The sequence below is a fragment of the Anguilla rostrata genome, chromosome 14, assembly GCF_018555375.3.
Source record: "Anguilla rostrata isolate EN2019 chromosome 14, ASM1855537v3, whole genome shotgun sequence".
In the NCBI taxonomy this organism is placed as follows: domain Eukaryota; kingdom Metazoa; phylum Chordata; class Actinopteri; order Anguilliformes; family Anguillidae; genus Anguilla; species Anguilla rostrata.
The window spans coordinates 20,758,171-20,773,617 of NC_057946.1; the positions used below are offsets into that span (position 1 = coordinate 20,758,171).

At 42.4% G+C, this 15,447-nt stretch overlaps 1 protein-coding gene across 1 annotated transcript; it reads left to right on the forward strand.

Moving 5' to 3' along the window:
• The first annotated feature begins 988 nt into the window (after nt 1–988).
• klhl8 (kelch-like family member 8) lies at nt 989–13,951 on the forward strand. Its single transcript, XM_064308498.1, has 10 exons — nt 989–1,098; nt 3,114–3,336; nt 3,439–3,987; nt 5,906–6,092; nt 6,537–6,680; nt 7,922–8,033; nt 8,372–8,540; nt 9,116–9,275; nt 10,039–10,240; nt 11,030–13,951. The coding sequence occupies exons 2-10, from the start codon at nt 3,136–3,138 to the stop codon at nt 11,151–11,153; spliced, it is 1,848 nt and encodes a 615-aa protein (XP_064164568.1). The 5' UTR covers nt 989–1,098; nt 3,114–3,135; the 3' UTR covers nt 11,154–13,951.
• Nucleotides 13,952–15,447: the final 1,496 nt, after the last annotated feature.

Here is a 15,447-nt window from a genome sequence, read left to right on the forward strand (position 1 = left end):
CTGTAAATGGGATAAATGAGTTGTGATTCCATTATGAATAGAAAATGTACACTAATTCTGTTGTGAGCCAGCACTCTTACACTGATAATGTGTTATGCAGAAAATCTGACCACTATCGCCATCCTGTATACTGTGGATCTTGGGTTAAGATACTTGATTTTGTCAACATCCTACCTTCTCATGGGGTGGTCAAGTGCTAGGTTGGAGACAAATTGTGTGAAGTTAATTTGGATGAAGTATTTTGAGAAATAATCACAAATTCTATTACCATTAGATTGGCACTGCCAAGTCCTGCGTGTAATAAAGTATAACTAAGTTAAGGGACAGATGTGTTAAATATTATGTGTCATATACACTTGATATATGTATAGTACTTCTTTTACTTTTTCGTATTTGGATGGTTTAGACTGGATCAGCAAGATGTTGCAAGTCCAACCTTAAATTGCATTGGAAATGCTTTAGCAACTGTAAGATCAAAACCATGGTTCATATATATATATATATATATATATATATATATATAAACAATTGTGTTTGTGCACATTATTTAATATGGCAATTCTGCTTTAACAACTTTGTAACATTGTAATTTGTACTGCTTTAAATATTTCATTGGGCTACAAATATTCACCCATAACATCGAATAATAACATGCGGGAAAAAATAAAGCAGAATTTCAGAAATAATGAAAAAAGTAAATTGTTGAGTTTTGTGGTTCACTCATCCCATTTCCTGCTCATGTGCATTCATTTACATTTAACATTTTTTTCTGTTTTGAGGTATTCTTATCACTATTTTTATTAATAGCCTAGATATTCTACATTTCAAACAAGCGCGTTTTGGGAAAATAAACGATAAATTCAGCTTGGCATATTTTATTATTTTTCAGTTTGTTTGGAACTTGAGACTGAAACCAACCTTTGAGTTTATATGCACGGTTTAGGTGAACAACTACATTTCCCATATGCCTATGCGGTTTGCAAAGTACGTGCAAAGCGTGGTGACGTATTGAGTTATTTTGTGCAGGCACAAGTCGGATGGAAGGAAAAAAAAGTGGGATGGAAAGAGTAGCGAGATTGGAACCTTTAAAACGATGAGGTAACTTGGTGAATTAATTTATTTTGTAATAATATAACGTTAGTTATAAAGCTAACTTGGCGTGTAGTAAGAATGTCTGAAACGCATTTGAATCTTTCAGCTAAACAGGACTATTGTTATAAATCCACTTTCTTCAGCTCTGCTGACTGAGCTGCTAGCTAGCTAGCTAGCGATAATGTTTTCCTGAATGGAGTTTGGAGGGAGACACATTCAGTACAAGTTTTCTGCAAACGAGATTGGGACATTTCGCAGCAAATATCCAGATAACAGGCGAGAAATGTTTCACATTACCATACGGTGAATCTAGAATGTTTTTTTTTTTTCCAGCTGAGTTAGCTAGCCAGATGTATCAAGGTATGCTAACGTTCATTTTGCAAGTCGACTAGCTGGCGCTAGCTAATATGGCTAGGTAGCTTGCTCGCTTAGGTCGAGAAAAGAAAAAAAATTGTAAATGGATGTGAATATTGACTGACTTGCGTGTCCAGCTGTCGTTGTCGTAAAAGGACGTTCCCTCTTGGTAACGTTAACAAGCTGTTTAAGTTGTTAGTTACCACTGAGATCATAGATGGGCGCATTTCACTGTTGGAGCTCTTCTGAACAGGGACATGTACAACGACGCATAAAGATTAAGGAGCATGTTACCGTGAGCTACAGACGAGAAGAAAAAAAAACATTCCTTCAAATTACTTATCTGCTGTGGGAGTGGTCTCAACGGCAAGGTTAGGATGTTAGACTAGCCTTGCAGTCCCATCTATATTTAATATACAACTTAATACGACATAACGAACTATGTTGTTTTCTTATATCGGATTACCTTTAGATGTTTCACTTTAAGCTAAATGTGGTGCCGAATTACGGTGGTGTAAACTTGCATGTGCAACTGTAAAACGGACCAGCTTATTTACATTTCTAAATGAAAAGGTAGTACTGAGAGAACGGCGACTTGCCTGTCTCAGCACGTTTGTGTTGCAAGAGCTAATTAATCCAGTGCCTTGACGGCATCCAAGAGTGACATGTCACCTAAAACTGATGAAATGATTGTTCTGTCCTGAGGGAATTGGATAAAGCAATTAGGCATAACAAAGATAGGTTGCCATGGCCACACACCAGTCAGTGGTACATCTCTTGATCACTAATGCGCCATGACATTCATGCTGCGGAAGTCCCTGATACTCTGTTGGCAGTGTAGGGAAGGTCTGGCCCAAGTCCAATGTACAACCTCAAAAGGCAGTTCAATGCATACGGCAGGCTGTTTGAATTTTAATTACTCTCTGGTTGCTGTTGTTTTGAACTTTACTCCAATGACCGTACATAATATATACACGAAGTTAGTATTGACATTTTACAAAATGTATCCTTTATTTACCCACAAACCTTAATTTTAAGTTGTTGATTCATCATTTGGCTGTTGCTCACGTAATACCGTAAACAATTTTGTCTGTTCACTGCTTATTTGGAAAACAGATATTGTGGTATTTTTCTGTTGTCTGATTTTATGCATAAAAGAGAAAAAACCAGTTAAGGCACTGTAGCGAGCTGCAAGAAATTGGCATGAAAATAAGGGGTCTTTCACAATGTTGAATATGAAATGTGCGGATTATGCCTACAAGGCTGAAGAGAATGCTAATGAGGCTGCCAGATCACATTGAGGCCATTCAGAGGTAGAGACCAGGCCAAGGAATGGGACAATAAAGTATTAACTGTGTGGACTCGTGGTTTCCAATGTATGGCACTTGTTTTCATGCTGTGCCATGCCGCGTTGGCAAACTTCAAATGGGTCTCTTGCTGTTGTCAGTCCTGAGTGGTGACATCATACATGTTGCAGCCCCACAGTAAATCTTTCCAGTGACTGACTGGCTGTGAGCACGGCGGAGGGACTGACCCCAGCTGAGTTTCGGAGGGCGTTTGTTGATGGTTGACGGCTCGTACTCTGCCCTCTCACGGCTGTAGCACACTGGAGCATCGCCGCGGCGGACTGGTTCTCATAACGGCGCCTCTCTCCCGCCTCGGCGTAGGTTCCAGTCTCTGTGAGCGGGAATGGCCCCGGGCGACATGGTGCCGGAGCACGCCAGGCAGCTCAAACCCCGGGAGAAGCCGCTGCCACAGCCCCGGCCCTCGGAGTGCGATAGTGAGGTGGACGGCACCTTCGTTTTCGAGGCGCACGAGGCCTGGAAGGAGTTCCATAATTCCCTGCGGCAGTTCTACGAGGCGGGCGAGCTCTGTGACGTCACGCTTAAGGTGGGCTGAGGAGGGCGGCCCGCGGAGCACAGACGGCGCTTCGCTTCGGCGCACGCACGGTGAAATGCTAAATCAGAGTTTTTTCCTGTCTCCCCTTACCAGGTGGGCAGCAGGCTGATACCATGCCACAAGCTCGTGCTGGCATGCGTCATCCCCTACTTCAGGGCCATGTTCCTGTCGGAGATGTCTGAGGCCAAGCAGGAGCTGATCGAAATCCGCGACTTCGACGGGGACGCCATCCAGGACCTGGTGACCTTTGCCTACTCCTCGCGCCTGACGCTGACGGTGGACAACGTGCAGCCTCTGCTGTACGCGGCTTGCATCCTGCAGGTGGAGCTGGTGGCGCGGGCCTGCTGCGAGTACATGAAGGCCCACTTCCACCCGTCCAACTGCCTGGCGGTGCGCACCTTCGCCGAGAGCCACAACCGCGTGGACCTGATGGACATGGCCGACCGCTACGCCTGCGAGCACTTCCGCGAGGTGGTGGAGTGCGAGGACTTCCCCTGCGTGTCGCCGCAGCACCTGTGCACCCTGCTGTCGTCCAGCGACCTCAACATCCTGTCCGAGACGCAGGTGTACAGCGCCGCCGTCAAGTGGCTGAAGGCCAACCCGCAGCACCACGCGGCCTGGCTGGACCGGATCATGTGCCAGGTGAGCGGGCCCGTCCCCTGCAGGGTGGGCGGAGTGCCTCATTGCTCTAACGTAGACTCACGGTGTTCCGAACACCAGGTTTGCTCACGATGTTCCAAACTGTGTGCCTTTAATTACGACTGAGTAAATATTTACATCCCGATCCCAGACTTTATGTGTGTGTGAAGATTGAGAGAGAAGAATTCGATCCGTCTCAGCATACAGTGAGGAGGCATTGTCGGTCCCCTGTGACAGCGTGGGCGGGGTGATGGTGATGAGAGTACTAAATGGGCTTATTATGGTGATAAAATGCTCAAAATTGTAAATTGCTTGTTATAAAATGACACACAACACTAAGAGTTGAATTCCCCACTTTTGATTTATGAGAATGTATTAAATGAATTTGGTGATGTTTCAACTTCAGCCAAATTTTAATAGTTTTAATATACAGAATTTTATTAACACAATAGTTTTAATATACTTCACTTTGTTCACCTCTGAAATTAATTTCATGATCATTGAATTAGAAAATATTTTCTGAACATTTTATATGCATTTCCTGATCGTACTAATAACATTAATTTCTAAGCTATTAACCTATGATCACATTTATTTGCAACTGATATAAACTGCTATAAAATAATCCTATTAACACTGGATAATGTTAATTTGATATGTATTTAAGAAAGGAATTAACCAAATAATGATTGATTAATGATTTGCCTGCATAACCAAATGTGAAACTGCAGTTTCTCCATAATTATTGGTCCTATTCACATCAATCAATGGGTTTTAGTATCTTGGAGAGCCAATAAGCAGCCACAATCATAAACCTCATTCATCAGGAGAAAAACTGCCGTTGAATTATCGTCAGATTTCTCAGGAATGGCAGTCTCCCAAAGCTTTGTTCGGAGCACCGTAAGTCTACGTTGCGCTTTCTGGAAGAGAGCTTCTGAACTTCCAGCATGAAATCCGTTTCCTGTAATCCACCAGATTAGACCTAATTGAGATGCTTACAGTGCATGCATTGATATTTGTAATTTTAAATATGGAATTTTTTGGTGCTTAGATAAGACCTTTCTTATTAAGGGAGGGATTCCTTCTTGGGCATGTGGTGTCCCGTATTGCTGCTTTATAACGTAAAATACACACAGCTGCTGAGCTGTGCTTCTTTCATACATCCATCTCTGTGTTTGTGCTTCACTGTGTTTGTGTATGTGTTTGTACGTGTATGTGTTTTTGTATATGTTTGTGCATCTCTGTGTTTGTGCGTCACTGTGTTTGTGCGTACATGGGATTATACGTACATGTGTTTGTGCGTATGTGTGTTTGTGCATATATGTGTTTGTGTATCTCTGCTTGTGCGTACATGTGTTTGTGCCTCTCTGTGTTTATATGCATATATCTTTGTGCGTATACCGTATGTGTTTATGCGTACATGTGTTTGTGCGTCTCTGTGTTTGTGTGTATATCTTCGTGCGTATACTGTATGTGTTTGTGCGTCTCTGTGTTTGTGTGTATATCTTCGTGCGTATACTGTATGTGTTTGTGCGTCTCTGTGTTTGTGTGTATATCTTCGTGCGTATACTGTATGTGTTTGTGCGTCTCTGTGTTTATGTGTGTATATCTTCGTGCGTATACTGTATGTGTTTGTGCGTCTCTGTGTTTGTGTGTATATCTCTGTGCGTATACTGTATGTGTTTGTGCGTGTATGTGTTTGTGCGTCTCTGTGTTTGTGTGTATATCTTCGTGCGTATACTGTATGTGTTTGTGCGTCTCTGTGTTTGTGTGTATATCTTTGTGCGTATACTGTATGTGTTTGTACGTGTATGTGTTTGTGCGTCTCTGTGTTTGTGTGTATATCTCTGTGCGTATACTGTATGTGTTTGTACGTGTATGTGTTTGTGCGTATCGGTGCGTGTGCCTGTGCTGCTCTTAGGTGCGTCTCCCCCTGCTGCCCGTGGACTTCCTCACGGGGACGGTGGCCAAAGAAGAGATGATCAAGGGCAACCTGAGCTGCCGTGACCTGCTGGACGAGGCCAGGAACTACCACCTGCACCTCAGCAACAAGGTGGTCCCAGACTTTGAGTATTCCATCCGCACCACGCACAGGAAGTACACGGCAGGTGAGAGCTCACAGGACGAGGGACGATCGAAACGCGCGTGCACAGAGTGCAGAACATGTCAACAGGGTCACGGGTTTGAGGCTACTAGGAGTTTACTGTATGAACTGCCAGAGCACACAAAAGGCCTGGATCAGTTTGTGTGGATTTGAAGTGAATATGAATTATTAAATGCATCATGAATGCCAATTAATCTTCCTCATTTCATTGTCTCTAACAAATCGGTATTTTAGTTTTCTCAGGGTGCTATTTACTTTAGTTTTTAATCAAACGGACAATGGGATGTCTTAAAGACGACATGAGTGAGCATATTTGTACTGTGAGTCTGGTTTTCATAGCATCTGTGCAGCAGAGTCTAACAGGCTCAATGAGGGTGGCAGCACTGCGGAGTGGGCTTTTCCCACTGGGCCTTTTGTATGATTGACACGCCTGTCGGCCATTCCCCAGGCGTGCTGTTCTGCGTGGGCGGGCGTGGCGGGTCCGGGGACCCGTTCCGCAGCATCGAGTGCTACTCCATCAGCAAGAACAGCTGGTTCTTCGGGCCCGAGATGAACAGCCGCCGCAGGCACGTGGGAGTCATCTCTGTGGGAGGTGAGCAGACAGGAGTGAAGCAGGGAAAGAAAGGAGAGGTGAGAAGAGGAGAGCAAAGCAGGGAAAGAAAGGAGAGATGGAGCACGTTGGGCAGACGCTGGCCACTAGACTGCATTACGACTGCGTAGCCTGAGTCCCAGAACACTGCCCACTGACAATTCAGATTCAGTGAACAGTTTCGGAATGCTCCGTATGTTTGATTTAGCAACAGACTTTGATTTTTAGAATAAATGTGTTTTGCGTACATGTCCTACTAGGCCAGTGCCTCCAAACCCTGTTCCCGGAGATCTATGGCCGTGTAGGTTTTTATTCCAACCCTTATAAAACACAGCTCATTCAACAGCTAGAGATCTCCTTGAGCTGCTAATTAGTAGAACAAGGTGTGCAAAATTATGGTTGAAATGAAAACCTTCAGAATGGCAGATCTCAAGGAACACGGTTGGGAACCACTGTGCAAGACAAAAAACAAGATACAGCTGAATTGATTATATCATTGCGTGTGTTTTAGTCGATGGCAGTGTTGTTTATGGGAGGGGAGAAGCGACCTTTGCCCCCACAAATACTGCTGTAAAAAAAGTCCAGTGACGTAACAATTCACAAAGCGTCTTTGCCGACTGCCAAGTGGGCTGAATGCTTTCTCCAGGAATTAGATCAATTGTGCTTTTTCCTCTCAGGAAAAGATGAGTTCCTTCCACAAATATTCACTTTCAGCTCAGCCCTCAATTCACTGCACGACATTATTTATACTTGGACGTTTATGTTCATATTGCACGGAAACGTTGTATAGATGGAGCAGGAGGTGCCAGTTCATGCTAGGTGTGGTGTGAGTGGTGTTTTTCCCTGAAAATAAGTTCTCGTTAATATCTTTTATAAGCCTTTCACATATACACAGGGAAATCGATAAAATTTCACTTCCAGTTCTGAAAATCGCACTCTCCTGGACATAACACACCTGGAAAGTAATTAGAACTCTAAAAGTAGCGCCTACAAGATTTAAATAAACATATACATTAATTGAAAGTTGCTTGATGTAGTGATTTATATTAATTGCCCATTGTAGCTCTATCCAGTTCATTCAGCCAGCTATGTAACTGAATGCATGAGATCTGGTTACTGGTGTCTCATCGGGGTTGCTCTTTCTACAGTCTCTCGCCGGGATTGCTCTTTTCGTTGGGAAAGTCTCTCACTGGGATTTCTCTTTCCGTAGGGAAAGCCTCTGACTGGAATTTTTCTTTCCGTAGGGAAAGTTTATGCAGTTGGAGGACACGATGGAAGTGAACACTTGGGAAACATGGAAATGTTTGACCCTCTAACTAATAAATGGATGATGAAGGCATCCATGAACACCAAAAGGTGAGCCAAAAAGTAATTCTCTACATGTTGTAGTATGTTGTAAATGGAAGCCTTTGTAAATCATTATACTGAAAATGTTATTTCAATTAAATTCCCTTTTCTATAAGCAATTTTTGCTATAAGAATAATCATCTTTGGCTGTCTAACTCAAATTGTTTTTTATTTTTTTATTTTGAGAAAGTGTGGTAAAATTCTCATTGAGGCAACACTAAAAGTAAATAAATGGCATGGAGTTTACAGATAATGTTGGTGAAAATGGTGTGTGTGTCTGTTATCAGCACTCCTGTGAAAACCTGTAATGTTGGTACAGTAAGCACTGCTGTGTGTCGTGTCTGAAGGAGGGGGATTGCCCTGGCTGCGCTCGGAGGCCCTATATACGCTATCGGGGGACTGGACGATAACTCCTGCTTCAACGACGTGGAGCGCTATGACATCGAGTCGGACCGCTGGAGCGCTGTGGCCCCCATGAACACGCCCCGTGGGGGGGTCGGCTCCGTGGCCCTGGGGGTATGTACAGTGTCACGGTTCATGGGGTTGTTTGCTTGCATTGCTCCTAAACTGCGCACAGTTTTCCGTATGAAAGATATTTCTCTGCAACTAGTTTTTTTGTTTAAAAGTACCTAATTTTTCTGTATATTTCAACTAATTTTCATCTGTGCAAATTAAGTGTGTGGAGATTAACTATAAGCGTTATTTTGTTGTGGATTTCATTATTTACTCATCACAGTATCAAAGATGCACACCTGTGGCTTAATTGATTTAAATCATTTGAGGAAACGGTGTTTAGAGCTTGGCGGAATTATGGCACTCAGGTACTGTTTTGTGGTTGTGGAACTGCACTCGCATGGCTGATTTGTGTTATGTAATGTAGGTGGTACATACAAGACTTGTGTGTGTATATATAGCGTATACAGTTATGATTATAATTATGTAAATGCATGATATAGTACATATTTAAACATTACTGGGATTAAAAATCAGAAACACATGCATTACTTGGGTGGAGATAGTTTTGGTTGGTGTTCCTACTGTATGACCGAGATGGAGACTGATGGTGTTTGTTGTGTCCTGTGACCCGTCAGAGCCATGTGTACGCTGTGGGGGGTAACGATGGCATAGCGTCGCTCTCCAGCGTGGAGAGGTTCGACCCCCACCTCAACAAGTGGACGGAGGTGAAGGAGATGGGGCAGCGGCGGGCCGGGAACGGCGTCAGCGAGCTCAACGGCTGCCTCTACGTCGTGGGTGAGAGGCGTTCCCCAGGGGCCAACGCTCGGTCAATGTTTACCAGGCTCCGCAGCTCTGGTGTGCTCTTTGATACGTATAACAACGGGATCACATGATTGCTTTCTTTTACACGGTTATGTACAATGTGTTGGGTCATGCATGCAGGGAAAAGGTTTACATTTAGTGAGTTAGCGATTGCTAGCTATAAACTAGGTGGGTTTTATTGCACTGACTGAAAGTGTCATTTGAGGCTGTGCAGAGGCAGAATATTGGTTTGAATTAATTGGCATATTGTGCCAAATATTGCAAGGCAAGTATATGAAGAACTTCTTAAGTATGTAGTTTGATATTGTTTGCCTAATGCATAGGCTACAAGTGAATGTGAAGAAGTAATTTGCTTCAGACACATGCTCAAAATAGCGCAGACATTTCAGGAAGAGGAAGTGCACTGCCTTGAACCAATGTGTGAAATAAAATGAGTCTGCAAAGTCCAAACACATTACTTTTTTTTGGAGTGTTTTACTCACACTTAATGATAGTCTGTATCATTGCTCATGAGTGTGTTAAATCATATGCATATCCTGCTATACTTTCTCAAGCTTGTCATGTTGTAAATACTGTTTAATGAAATGCTTTTTCAACAGGTACCTTGCTCTGCCCATTAAAGTTTGTGCTGTGAAAGTCAGTGCTGGACAGAGCCTTGCCAGCTTGGTCTCCAGTATCTTACTGCATTTAATTTATTCTCTCTGCTCTTTCCTCTTGTCCCATCCCGTCACCTCAGGGGGCTTCGATGACAACTCTCCGCTGAGCTCCGTGGAGCGCTTTGACCCCCGCTCACACCGCTGGGAGTACGTGGCGGAGTTGACCACGCCCAGAGGGGGCGTGGGCGTGGCCACTGTCATGGGCCGCGTCTTTGCCGTGGGCGGGCACAACGGTAACATCTACCTAAACACGGTGGAGGCCTTCGACCCACGCATGAACAGGTAGGGTGGGGTGGTGAAGGGCGGTTGGGGGTTAGCAGTAGTTCATGACCAGGTTAAAAATTTTCGACATTATCACTCCAATAAAACTCTGATGTTGCTGTGCTAGTGTGAAGTTTCAGTACTGAGAAAGCCTGTTATGACTGAACAATATGATTTTGAGTTTTTATGATTTTGTGTTTGTATATTATGTTGTCGTGAAATGTATTGTTGCTGTATACAGGTATTAAGACTGCAGTCTAGTGTGTGTCTATGCTGACACAGGTGTGAGTTTTAGCTAGTTTTAGCCTAGCTGTGATAGTGTGCCTCTATACAGATTTAGCCTATCTGTGACAGTGTGCCTGTATACAGGTTTAGCCTAGCTATGACAGTGTGCCTGTATACAGGTTCAGCCTAGCTGTGACAGTGTGCCTGTATATAGGTTTAGCCTAGCTGTGACAGTGTGCCTGTATACAGGTTTAGCCTAGCTGTGACAGTGTGCCTGTATACAGGTTTAGCCTAGCTGTGACAGTGTGCCTGTATACAGGTTTAGCCTAGCTGTGACAGTGTGCCTGTATACAGGTTTAGCCTAGCTGTGACAGTGTGCCTGTATACAGGTTTAGCCTAGCTGTGACAGTGTGCCTGTATACAGGTTTAGCCTAGCTGTGACAGTGTGCCTGTATACAGGTTTAGCCTAGCTGTGACAGTGTGCCTGTATACAGGTTTAGCCTAGCTGTGACAGTGTGCCTGTATACAGGTTTAGCCTAGCTGTGACAGCGTTCCTGTTCCTGACGGGCGTGTCCCTCTCCTCAGGTGGGAGCTGGTGGGGTCGGTGTCTCACTGCCGGGCCGGTGCCGGGGTGGCCGTCTGCGCCTCCCACATCAGCCAGATCAGGGACGTGGGCCAGGGCTCCAGCAACGTGGTGGACTGCATGTGACCCGCGGGGCAAGCCTGCTGTGACATCACAGTACGAGACGCCATGTTGGTGCTCGTGCACACACACACACAGACTCGCTCACTCAGATACACCCACACACACACACACATCCACGCACATGCACTCACCTACACACACACACACACTAGCGCATGCGCACACACACTCACTCATCCACTCACATACACACACATGCACGCACGCACATGGGGCCAAGTTGCACACATTAAAGGCGTTAACTTTCAACTCGCGCCTGAGCAGGAAGGCTTTATCCGAAGTGCTTCTTGCAGTCAAATGTGCCCTACTTCTGTCTGTTGGGACAATGCTTGACGGGAGAATTCAGAAAATGTACCGCCAGTGTATTTTTCACATTCCCGCTCCACGTCTACTCTTGATGATTGTTCGTTGTTGTGAACCAGTTGATGCTGTATGCCGCTTTTAAGAAGCATTTAATTCAAAAGCCACTGTGGGGAAGGGAGTCTTTGTTAATGGCAGAGCTTAAGGAGGTTCTGTTCTTCACTTCTGACCCAAAGCAATTAGGCAGATTTTAATAGCTGTACTAGCCCACTGCTGCATAGTCCCTCTTGCCCACAGCTTTTCAGAAGATAGTTTTAAAGGCATATTTCACTTCGGTAAAACACTAGTAATTTTGTGGATTTGGGAACCGGAAAACCAAGAGGAACGGTGCTGCCGTCAGCGGTCATCAGGGACATCTGATGTTGCTAGTATTCACACTATGCAAATACAACGGGGTTAGCTCAGCAAAATGACTTGTGTTACACCAAAGTGAAATGTCCCTTTAAGGTGGTTAAGGCCTAATGCAGGGCTGCCGAACCCTGTTCCTAGAGATCCGGTTTCCTGTATGTTTTCACTTTAAACCTAACAAAGCACACCTCGTTCAACAGCTAGAGATCTTGTCTTGCTGCTATTTCGTAGAATCAGGTGTGCAAAATTAGGGTTGAAATAAAAAAACCTCAGGATGGTTGGAATGCAGGAACAAAGTTGGACAGCGGGTCTAAGACAGCTCCTAGAACCTTCTGAACTCTTGAGCCTCAGTGCTGAACTCGATAAAGGCAGAGGTTCATTCATCTCAGATTACTGCGATGTTCTTATTGATCATCTTCTGTGAGACGTGAAAACGCCATTAGAAAAGTTCTTTGGTTAATAGTCTAGCCAATCCTAATTAAGCTCTCATCTGTCTGGATAGCAGTAGGCCCAGTGAAACAGTCGATTTTTTAAAAGAACATGTTGACTCGTGTCAGTGTGTTCTTGCGAGCAAACAATCATTCCCAAACCTTGGGTAGCCATGAGACAGGTAAGACTGGGGACCTACATGAAATGTGTACCAGACAGTGTTTGCGCTTTTAGTTGTGCTAAAGCATGAACTGTTTTTCTGCCAAAACCCTACACTGAGACTGCAGGGAAAAAATGGTTCATTAGAGATTTGTAGAGTTTTCTATAAGTAATCCAATATACTGTATGTGTAAAGTGATATTCTTTACATTTCGTTGAATATATATATATATATAGTTTACATTTATATAATAGATAATTGTGCACTATTTTCTTAGAGTCAAGGTTGAAGTATATTTTTGTCTTTTTTGGGGATAAAATGTTTGAAGTGAAGTTGATATGGATTATCGATGTGTTGATAGTGTCTACACTTTAATAGCTCATTTGAAACTTCACTAGCTGCTTTTTTATCCATTGGCCATCACTGGTGCATGTGCTGGGGTCTAGTTATTGGTTATGAATGCAGATATCTGAAGAATTAGGATATTATGTTATTGTATATTTATAAGTTGAACTTGGTTTTGTATATAGGCTGAAAGAGAATGGGGATTGCACAGGATAGAAGGTGTGTCACTTATATTTGCATAACCAAAACATATTTTTGTACCCATGTGTCCTTAAGGGAGACATCCAATCACTCCATTTTGTACTGTACCTATTTGTTTAATTAACAATATTTTAATGTAATACTGTTGCAGGTGATTGTGATTGTCAGGTATATTTTGTGTATTTGTATAGTGATGGATATTCTTGACTTTTTAGAAAATTGCACTGTTTTGTGCCAGGCTGTGCATGACAGCACACGTGTACATGTATAATATTGATGCACTGTTCTGTCACAACAAGGAGCTTGCTACTTGAGAATAGGACATTTTCTGAAATGGCCATGTGTGTGTATTTATTGAGGGGTTGGCAATTGTACTTCACTGGCAAAGCATTACCAATCACCATCCATCTTGCCCTTTCTCTGACCTGTGGGTAGTACTCAGAAGGATTTGAAGAGGATCTAACACCATAATTCCTTGGCTGAATTATTTTTTGAAATGTCTGGATCTCCCTGGCTCCAAGAAATACTGTAATAGCATAATTATCATTTTTTGTGTTCTCCTGACAGTAAAGGTGACTTACTCAGTAGTCTAATGTGTGCTGTTGGTGTTTCTGAAATGGACATAAGCACTACTCAGTCCACTGGTTTCAGTTTTTCCATATATAAGCCATGCAAACTATGTGTTGTCGCAGTTACAGTGGACATTAGGTGTACTGCATCTTTTCATATTCAGCGGTATATTTAAATAAGGATATGAAAGAAAAAGGTGTCAGAAGGCTTTAACATTGCGGTTGTCTTGTAAAACAGTTCCCAGGGACTTTCACAAAAAAGCTTTTTTAATTTTTTTGTGAAAAAATATATGCCTTGTCATTTCTTTCCCTTTTTACTGACAGACTGTTGCTTAAATCATGGGTATAGTTTGTATTCTTAAAAAATAAAATTCTCAATGTACAATTTACACTTGTTTTGTGTCTGTGTCTGTGTTGTTAGAAACTTAATTTGCCCGACTTGATTAATAATGGCGTTATTAAATGTATAATGCAATAATGCAGGGATGTCAAAGTCAGTTCTTGGAGTGCTGTAGTATCTGTTGCTTTTTTCTGGTGTGCTCAGTGTTTAATTTAAGTATTTATTTTGGTAACAAGTCATTATTGCACATAATTCTCTTTCCAAGGTTGAAATTAGCTGCTTTTAAAGTTTGATGTATTAAGATAAACCTCTTTGCATGTATCATTCCTTCTCCAATTGCAAAAGTACCATTTGTGAGGTTTTGGGTGAGAGTATAACCAAAAGAGCAATGACATTTTGTGCATTAAGTGGTAATTTTGTTTTCCTTTTTCCTCTTTATGTCGTAAGTTATTTACCTAGGACTGTGTGCAGCTTCATAAATACTGTATTTTATTTCCTTTATTGTTTTGTTGATGGTTTTGTAACAGTAAAATCTCACCCTAAACCAGGTTAAAAAGTAACAGTGCACAGTAGAGTATTATACAAAGTTTACAACTTCAAAACTTTTGAGAAGGGATATAAAATTAAATAAAATGACTAACTTTGTAGATTTTAGTTTTTTTTTTTTTTCACTTTTTCCTTTTGACAACTTTGTAATTTGAGCCTGCTTGTCTTGCTGAAGAACTAGCAGTGTTCACTGTCTGCATGTTACAGTATATGAATGGTCCTCAGATTTTTATTCATATGGTTCATTAATAGTTCAGTTTTCCTGTTAAGGATCATACAAATTAAAGCATTTGTGTTCTGAACTAACATTCCTCCAAATCCTAAAAAAAGTATGGATTAACTGATCACAGAATCAGGACAACGGCCCAGTCCCCAGACCTGAACCTCACTGTAAACCTGAGGTGACTCTGATGGATCTGGAGATCCCTTGTTATGTGTTCTCCCACCTCATCAAGCATTAAAGGAGAAGACTCGGTGCTGTTATCTTGGCAAAGGGAGGATGCAAAAAAAATCTTGCCAGTAATTTTGACACACATCATAATTAGTGTGCACTAGAGTGTTTACAACAACTACTGTAAAATGATGCATCAACATTAAACAGTTTCAAGTGACTTTGAACCTAATGCTTGGATACTTACACAACATCTTATGTAATAAACTTAAAGTTTGGTTTTAAGCTTGGAATCACTGTTAAGATTCAGATATGTTGATCTAATCTTGCCGCTGAAATAAAACAAATGTATAATGGTAATATTTTTGTCTTAAAAGAGTTATGCAGATTTTTATAGATTCCCAATCTAGTATATTATGTTACTCTTAGTAGTGCAACATATTCACATGGTCAAACTTTTTGGGGAATACACTTCATGAGAATTAAATCTAAGTTGATGTAAAACAGGACATTAGGTCTATGCCACATGTTGACCTGATTTTGAATGTTCTTGTTTGCACCTGCTTGCATATTGTTGATGGAGGCTCTTGACTCCGCTCATGGTGCCT

What these genes read in the sequence shown, in the direction of transcription:
- klhl8 (XM_064308498.1), top strand. Translation starts at nt 3,136, where the DNA reads ATGGCCCCGGGCGACATGGTGCCGGAGCACGCCAGGCAGCTCAAACCC. An exon ending in GCACAGGAAGTACACGGCAG is followed by an intron (nt 6,093 to 6,536) that starts GTGAGAGCTCAC and finishes GCCATTCCCCAG; the next exon opens with GCGTGCTGTTCTGCGTGGGC. An exon ending in TTCGACCCACGCATGAACAG is followed by an intron (nt 10,241 to 11,029) that starts GTAGGGTGGGGT and finishes CCCTCTCCTCAG; the next exon opens with GTGGGAGCTGGTGGGGTCGG.